This window comes from Nilaparvata lugens, chromosome 6 (genome assembly GCF_014356525.2).
Source record: "Nilaparvata lugens isolate BPH chromosome 6, ASM1435652v1, whole genome shotgun sequence".
NCBI lineage: Eukaryota > Metazoa > Arthropoda > Insecta > Hemiptera > Delphacidae > Nilaparvata > Nilaparvata lugens.
Window position 1 is genome coordinate 23865771 of NC_052509.1, and position 9475 is coordinate 23875245.

The window sequence follows — 9475 nt, forward strand, 5'->3', positions numbered from 1 at the left end:
CATTCACCACGGATTCTTCAGATTCTCTGCGGATTGAATTTGTTCCTACATGAATAATACACTTTTATAATTCTGTGCTGACGATTTTTTATATTTATGTTCAATCACTTTAGTTAGCTGCTCGATGCGTATTCCAGGACGAACATCAACAATACAATTTTGAGGAGTCACGTTTCTAATCATAGAGTCGCCCAAAACTATATTCTTATTTTCATGAAATCTACGTTTTTTCTCCTGATATCCTGTAGATTCCCATTTGCGACGGTTGTGTTCATAACTGGTTGTATCCAGCGCCGGAAATTCATCGTCATTAAAAATTGGAATGTTTGATCGCTTTGACCGAGCTTTTCCAGAATATTCTAGTTGACCACCAACATCAAATCGCCTAGATTTAGATCTCAACAAGTCTTCATACTTATTTTTCCACTTATTGGCATCATCCCTAGACAAACTAACTTCACTCCTAAGAGCATTGTTATCTGCATTCAAAGTTTCAATTGTCGTAGACATACATCTAAGCTGATCTTTGACAGATAAATTCTCTTTTTCAAATTCAATCATCATTGACTCGATGTGCTTCTTTTGTTCTTGGAGGGATTCAATTTGCTTTTGTAAATCTTGAGAATGAGCTATTAAATCATCGCGTTGTTGGAGTAGCTCAACTGTTTGCAAGCTTGGAGAAGAACTTGTTGAGATTGTTCTTGAAGTCGGTGTGTTTACACTCATATCACATGTCAAGGGGGGAGTTATTTTGCCACTGCCAGGAGTAGTTGGTTTCATGTTCATCAACTTTTTATTGCCTACTGGAGTTGTCTGCTCTATAGAAATGTCATCGTTAATATCAATATCCTGATCAGGTGCAGTATGATTATGCAACCCACTTTTCTCCAATACTTTATGCATTAAGGCGTTCGTTTTCAAAGTTGCGGAACATCCATTGAATAGACACCTAAACGAAACTCTCCCATCCAACATTGTACGTTCTTTTCGGTAATTAAAGCCATCTATCTGAATAGCAACATTATTCCTCTGTGTTGTGAATTTCTTTATTATTGAAGACATAATGATATTTGAAAAAATCACTAGCGATTATGCACAGTTGTTATTATTCAAAAAGTTAATGAGTGATGGCGAACTGTTTATGAAAAATTATGCGAAAAATATGGAATTAAAAAGTGAAAAGGAAAAGGATAGGAAGAAAAATGCCAAGAGAGCTGTCAAGGCAGAATACGGAAGCTCCTGATTGGGAAGAGAAAAAGGTTAAAAGCTTTGAGTCTACTTTATACACTCTACTTTCTACGTTTACTATCATAGTCTCATTTATTTGAGGTAAAAGAGTGAAACATTGTTGACGAAAAAAAGTTCAAAAACTGCCGCGCTAGGTTGTCATAGTAACACGTAGCCTAGATAAGAACCAGCAATATAAACAAAAACCAGCTGGAGATTATCTGCTTTGAAACAGTCAGCGGTAGTATAGATAACTTTTCAGATTGTTGCCGTTATCAGAGTATGACTTTCACTTTCGTTATCACTCCTGAAGCCGGTAGTTGCTCAGTTACGATAGTCCTAGTAGAACCACAAAGTCGAATTAGGAACAAGAAATAGCACGTGTAGTGTGTAGGTCTATGCCGGTTAAGAAAAATGGAGTCAAAACGTTCAAAAATTGTATGTGGTACGCGTATTTAAATCACTGTTACTAGTCACTCACCCGTCATGTAGTCATGGAATTCACTGAAACAGGTACTTAGAACTTTCATAAACTATCCAAATTCTTCCAATCTTTTATTTCTTTCAAATAACCACTGTAAAATGATGAAAAATACGGAGCAAATAACTAAAACAACTTTTCAGGGCAGCCCAGTGCTACCAACTCTCGTTTTAAAGAACGTTTACTCCCGAACGAATGCTGACTGAAATCCCTGGGCATGCGGTGACAAAGGAGATTTATGTTTCGTTAATCTGTATGTAAAGTAGGCCAAATATGTGTGTGAAAACATGAAATAATTACGATTTGTTCATGATGTAGAGTAGACTGTGGTTGTATTGACCATTTTGACTAATTAATAATCATTTGTAACCTCTGTGTGCGCACCAAACAATTCAAAGCTGTGAACTTATCTTCAACTTTCATATATTCTTCTCTATTATTAGCGATTATATTCATGTTATTACATTTCTATATCATATTTTGTACTTGCAGTATGTGAAGAGGTTTGCGATGAGCCCAATTTCTTCCTTGATAACATCATCATACTGCAGAATGTGGGCAATGCTGCTGAAGCCAAAGAACTCATAAGAAATCCCATCAATGTGCAGACACTTGAAGAAAGAGTTAAGCAGTGGGTCAAGCATGTACAAGAGGTGCGTCTTCACATTTCAACTATTTGACATTTCCTTATTGGTAACTTGTAAATCTTGCGTAGATAGTATTTTTCACTCAATGAAACATCATATTTGAATGAATTTGATTATTCTCAATTATTTATTTATTTTAGTGTAGATAATTAATAAATTGGATCTCTCTTTTGATTGCAGCAAGTGTTGATGGAAAGTGAACAACTCAGGAAAGAGAACGACTCAAGTGGACCTCAAGATGAGCTCGAGTATTGGAAAAAGAGAGGTGCTCAATTTTCACAGATAGTATCCCAACTGAAGAGTTCTGAGGTAAGTGACTACTTGAAAATATTAGACCCAGTTCTTATTGTTTCTTTTTAGTTTAAATTCTAGCAAGTTCTATTCTTGCAATATCTTGGCAATTTCTTTTATGAGTACGGCTGAAAATATTGGTCATATTCTACACTGTCTAAATCTTATCTACTGTAACAAATTTTTGGAAGAAAGTGATCAATTGATTCTTATCTTGATGTTTTTGAAGTTAGAATTTTGAGTTCGGTGAAAACTTACCTTGTGATTATTTATAGCATTGAAATTATCTTTATTCTTCTTAAAAAGTACAAACAATATACAATATACATATACAAAACTTGAATAAGGTTGCTCACATGGGCAAAGCCTGTGTGCGAGGAACGAGTTCCCTATAATTCCATATACTTGAATATACAATGATACAATACAATTGAAAAACACAACAATTTCAACCAATAATAAGCACTAAACCATAACATATTACCAAAATAAAAGAAACAGAGCAATAATAATTATTAATTACAAGAAATATTACTTATAGACGTAAAATGATAATGGTATTAGGATACAACAAGAAATTAAACCTAAAAGAGACATTCCAAACACACTCAAAATCCCTCAACACACCGTACACATTAAATTTCGTATAAATTCATTTGAATTTCCTTTTTATATGTTTTACTTTCATTTTTATTCATATTCTATATTAATTTTTAATATTATTGTATACTTGCGATCTTATCACACTACTCGACCACTATCGATCAGAATAAATTGTTACTATAATTCTGTAAATAAATAAATAAATTGATACTGTATAATTCTCCATTTCCTCACGATTCACACTAAGTATCCATTTGTTGACTAATTGCTTGAGATGGCTTATTTTATTATTTTCGGGATTTTTTATAAATTACAATACCATGATTCGGCATGCTTATGAGTCTCCTAATAATTGTCAGTCTTTTACACCAAGTAAGCACAATTTTAATCAGGGTTCAGAACTATGCTAATTCCGTTTGATAAGCTGATTGCAGATAGCTGATCCCGGTTGATGCATCTTGTTTTTGTATAATCTGTATGAATCTGCTTCTTTCCTACTCTTGTATATTCCAATGAAACACTATCGTCTGTTTATCGGAAGGAGAGACAAAACGTAAGTATGAATTAATGACTCATATCAGCTTAATTTATACTCATTTTGTAAGCATAATAGCAATGAATAATATAAGCTATTTATAGTTGATACTAGTCATTAACTTTAGACTTAAACAAGTGCAAACTTTATTTTTTGTCTCTCCTTCCAATGAACTGACTATACATTAATCATTGATTTTTGAGTTTATATCACAATAGAAATTTTTAAAATACACTTTTTTCATTTTTATTCCAGGTACAATTGACAATCCAGTGTCTCCTACTTGCACGCAGCAAAACTGTGAGGCAGTGGAAGGAAACAGATTATAAAATAACTTACTGCTATAATGAGGCCAGAGATAATGCCAAGTTTATACAAGCAATGGAAAAATGCTGCCACGCTCTCTACCTGCATGATCCAGTCAGTATATATCTACTATTATTTTATGTTTTGTTGTTCGATAATTATTTCTATTATTATATATCCTAATTTTCTATTCATTTAGTGTTCGTTTGAGATTTTGATACTTAATTAACGCATTGATCCATTCCATAGATATTTTTTAACCCATAAATTGTTTCGAAATCTCAATATAAATTTTGTTTAAATTAATTCATTTTTAATCAATTTTTAGTTTTCAAAATCCATAAATTGTTTTGCAAAACCTCAATATAAAGTTTGTTCAAATTAATTCATTTTTCACCTATTTTTAATTTGATTTTGAATTCAATGATGGATATTGATTATTTAGTGCCGGTACTCAATTATATATCTACGTCATGTTGAAATCTGGTTAAAAAATTTCCAACATGTGATGAGAAACGAAATTTAGTTTGGTCATTGTTCATTTTGATGAATTGTTTGATTTGAACATTGTTTATTGTGCAGGTGCGAATGAAAGACTCAATCCTCAGCCTGCTGCAGACTGTTAGACTCATTCACAGCGTTTCTCAGTTCTACAATACATCCGAGCGTACATCATCTTTGATGGTGAAGGTGAGTATTAATGGTGCTGGTGCTAGACTCATTCTTTCTATATATTTATTTGATATCTGGAAGGAATTTGAATACAACCCAGGTTACCAGTTAATATTGAATAGTTTGAATTAACTCTTGAGTATAAATGTGACATTTTGATACCTAACTACTTGCTTGAGATGTTTCTACCTGTGCAAGTTCCAAGCTGTGAATATAGTCTCATTATTACTGTGTTGCTGGCAGAAACAGCGATCATCACAGAGATTCGCAAGTTGACCTGGTTTCTACCAAAATCCAGAGGAATGCAGAGAAACACAAGGGTTAACTTCACCAACACGACAATGTCGTGACAATCCAGTCCTATACAATGGAGGATTGTGCGCAGGGTTGAAAGGTGGAAACCGTTTTAATTAGTTAAGTGCTTGTTCAAGTTAGTGTTCATTGATAAAACAGAACAGTTATTGAGTGAAATTTGTTTTAGTACAGTCAATAAGTGTCCATATTGAATATGAAATAGAAATTTATTTGCCCGGAATTCATTGATTACAAACTGCATTGTAAATCAAATTCAATAATAGCAGTAAGAGATTCCAATGATGAACTCACTGTTTTATCTTTCCAAGTAAGTAGTCGCCATGTTAGGATAGAAATCATTGTATTATTAGGTTCTATAGTTTCAACGAAGAAATGCTTTTAATTTTGGCCATTCCACTTTATACAGTAGAGACTCGTTCAGTGATTTGTGTTTATGGTGGAGAGGTGTATCAAGGGCCAAAATTCATTGAAAATTTCAGAAACTTTCAATAACTCAGGAATAGTGTTTTGTCACGACGAAGTGTCTACGAATAAATTCCGGTGAATTTTTGCCCCTGATAGACCTTCAGACGACAGGAAACTGATCAATTGAATCTTCTATGGTGCAAATGGGAAAGGGGGGGCCATCATTACAGTGATGATAGAAATGAAGAAGAAGATTGTAACGTGACGGCAAATGAAAAAGCATACATCAACTGTACAAGACAAGAGTACTCCCAACATAAACAAAAATAAACCTATGTTGTCAACAATAAATGACATCCTTGTAATCTAACAAACATCTCTAATAACCCAACATAATATTGCAACCTAAACAAAAAATCTGACATACAAATGAAGAAATGCAATGCAGTTTTATGTGATGTTTGTTGCAGATCACAAATCAGATGATAGAACAGTGCAAGCAGTACGTGACATGTCGAGGCAAGGAGACCATCTGGTCGCAGGAGAGAAGCGACGTCCGCGAGAAACTGCTCAACTGCATTCGCCTCAACAGAGTCTACCACAACACCTACACTCTCGTCAAGCGCCAGCCCTTCCTGCCCAACCAGACCCCGTTCAGCTTCTCTGAAAACTACGTTTTCGGCAAATTCGACGGCTTCTGCGATCGGTTGGGCAAAATCATATCAGTGTTCGATCTGCTCGATGACTATAATAGCTTGTTCGAAAGGAGAATGGAAGGTAAAAAACTATTGTCTTTCTTGAGAAATAATTATTGAGGCAATCAGTTTCAATTTTGGAAATTGTGATCAATTTGGAAGGAATCTAATCATCAAAGTAAATTAGTTTAATCCATGTGATTATTCGTTAGTTGATGATGGTTTTTGAGAATAACAGCATTTTTTTGATATGCTCAAGCGTTCAATTTTGTGATTAAAATGGCCTTGTTGTATTTCGAATTGATCACCTTGAATTCTCATAATTCAACAGTTTCTACATTCAGCAGATAAATTTAATAATACATACAAAATAGAGTCATATATACGTGAATTAATTTTAAATTGAAATTGAATGATTTGATCTAAAAATCCTCCTAATTTTTGTGTTTGACAATCGAATGAAGAATCATTCAATTAAAATTAAATAATTAAATATTTAATTTACAATACAAACATAGAAAACATCAGGAGACAACGTATTTATATAAGCAGTGAAATCATTAATACAAGCCCCTAACAGTATATTGAATGTGCGAGAATAACTAGAAAACTTAAACAGGATATCAACACCTGGATCAAATTGAATTACTTCTCCAATCTATGAGATGTTTCTTTCAAAGTTTACTCTTCTGACTTGTGTGCTTGCTTATTCTACAATCCTTTGTAATTCATCTAGTACTTCAATTTTTTTTAACACCTAGTCCTATCGGTCTCTTTTTTCCATCCTTCCCTTATTATTCTTCCCCCATCCCATCCTTTCATATCTATCGTCTATTTACTTTTCCTGATACCTTTTACTTTACCTGATTACCTCAAGGATTGAAGGTTTTCCTAGTACATGGATATCCATAGTTGGAAAAACCCTCCAATCTTCCATCCTTTAAAAAAAATTGAAAAAAATTAACTATTAAAAAAGTCTCATGATCGTGCTCTTATCATTCGTCTTTAATACATCGAATTATGATTGAATTTAAACCGGTTTGCTTGTCCCTGCATTGTCCATTATAATAATCACTGCTACTTATTTCATGGTATAACAAAACTATTCAACAATTACTATTCATAATTATTCTCTTTTCTCTTACAGGACTACTCCTTGGAGAAGGTAATAATGTAATTTTATTTCAAATTATTTATATGAAGCTACCCATTTATCAATATTAACTTATTATTTTCTTCCGTAAAAATTAAACATCATATTGAATTATCGTTGTTGAAAAAGAGTATCTGTATTTGCGTTTCATTCAATTGGATCGAACAAACTATTATAAACGATAATCACTCATTCATTCACTTTCTTCATTCACTCTAAATTATGTTGCATCAATAACGATTAACATAGGTACTATAAATCATATATTTAGAGCTCTACAGATTTGATTTAACTTTAGTAATAGCCTTTCTTATTCACTTGAAATGAAGTTGCATCAATAATAATCAGCATACTTTAAATAATATATTCAGAGCTCTACAGCTTTGATTTAATTATATTCCACTGAATTCCTCCACTAAGCATAACACTAAGCATTGCTCCTGGCCGAATAACTGATGGATTTCTGCAGTCTGATGAATTATTGTTCTCGTTTTCAGCGCTTGATGAATCAATGAAAATATTCGAGGTGGCCAAAACTGGAGTGATGAGTAAAGAATACGATTACCTTGATCAACGGAATAATGAATTCGATACGGATTTCGATATTTTCATTCAAAGAACGACTGATCTCAGAGAGCATGTCGGTAATTTGATTGAGGAGAATTTCGCCAGCGTTTGGGAGAGCCCTCAAGGCATACGATTTCTCACACGTTTTGAAAAGGTGAGTATTCTCTCACTAAAGTATACTCTCATCTTATTTTGTACACTTGAGATTGAAGAGAACCTTCTCTAAGTAGTTCAATTTTGGTACAAGTTTAATACTTAAATTTTAATGAATCAACCACACCATGCTGTATGACATTATTTTGTAAATAATTGAAAAATTTAAAAGTACTGAGATTTCTCATATCCTACTATTTATTAGAACTGTAGACCTTTGTAGGCTTTTAAATAACAGTTATAGTGATTTACTAACTTTATTCCTTACTAGCAGGTAACCCGTGCTCCGCAAGGCTCTATTTTAAAACTTGACAAACTGAAAGCTTGACGTAGTGAAATCTTGAAGAATTAAAAATAGGCCTATAACTATCCTTGGATAATTAAGAATCTATATGCAAAATTTCAAGTTAATCAGTCCAGTAGTTCAGACGTGATGATGTGTCAAACATAATTTTTCTATCCCGTGCGTGTATAAGCCAGCTATTTCCTTTAAATAGGAAATAGTATAGATATAATAATGATAGATAGATGGATGATTTATCAGTATCTTTGAATGAGAATAAGCTTTGAACGGTTTGATATATCATTGTGCGGTTTTCACCATTCATTTTCCCTTGAAATTCTGTTTTGAAATCAGGTATCATAAATGATCAACTTCCAATTAAAAAAAAAATGAATTTGGATTAAAAATGCTGGTTCCAAGATTGCGGACCAAACTTTTGATGTGATAGAAAATCAGTTATACTTATTCGAATAGGATCCCCAATTATACCTATTATCTAATTTCCCTTTTAAAAGGAATGTTCAGCTGCTTCTATTCAACAACTGGAAGCATTACAAATTGAAAACTTGACGTAATGAAATTTTGATGAATTGAAAATAGGCCTATAACCATCCTTAAGAATCTAAACCGTATGCAAAATTTCAAGTTAATCAGTTGAGTAGTTCATACGTGAATTTCCTATCCCTTTTCTGTATAAGTCAGTTCTTCACTTTATTATAGTATAGATTGAGAAACTAGTATCTGTTGTTACATCATTATTAATTTCTAGTAAACTGACAGTGTTTCCATCTTCAGTATTGTTTGACCACCATCTGTTTTCATGCTTCAGGTTAGTGAGAAAATTCCATTAACACGTATGGACGAAAAGTACAGTCGTATATTGAAGTACTGTGAACAGGAAGTTGAGAGAATCCTGAAGTTATTTCGCAAGCAAAAAGATGACCCACCATTGTCAAGGAATTTTCCTCCAATTGCAGGTAAGCTTATTTCGATTGCTTTTTCTTTTAAAAGTTTTTGAAAAACTTTAGGAAATATAATAAAATTGTAAACATAATTCTTCTGATAATATTTATTGTTCATTCTATCTTGAAAATTGAAAAAGGGGGAAAACTTTGTGTTCCAAAATTAAGGTAAAAAATGCT

The 9475-nt window shown here is 33.0% G+C and overlaps 1 protein-coding gene across 1 annotated transcript in view; it reads left to right on the forward strand.

Annotated features, from left to right (window-relative positions):
* Window positions 1–9475, forward strand: part of LOC120352001 (dynein heavy chain 5, axonemal-like) — a 62391-nt gene that overhangs the window by 51319 nt on the left and 1597 nt on the right. The window contains exons 7-14 of the mRNA XM_039431398.1: window positions 2201–2361; window positions 2536–2664; window positions 4040–4204; window positions 4673–4780; window positions 5953–6259; window positions 7325–7342; window positions 7828–8051; window positions 9163–9310. Coding sequence (XP_039287332.1) covers window positions 2201–2361; window positions 2536–2664; window positions 4040–4204; window positions 4673–4780; window positions 5953–6259; window positions 7325–7342; window positions 7828–8051; window positions 9163–9310 — 1260 coding nt within the window. The remainder of the gene's footprint in view (window positions 1–2200; window positions 2362–2535; window positions 2665–4039; window positions 4205–4672; window positions 4781–5952; window positions 6260–7324; window positions 7343–7827; window positions 8052–9162; window positions 9311–9475) is intronic.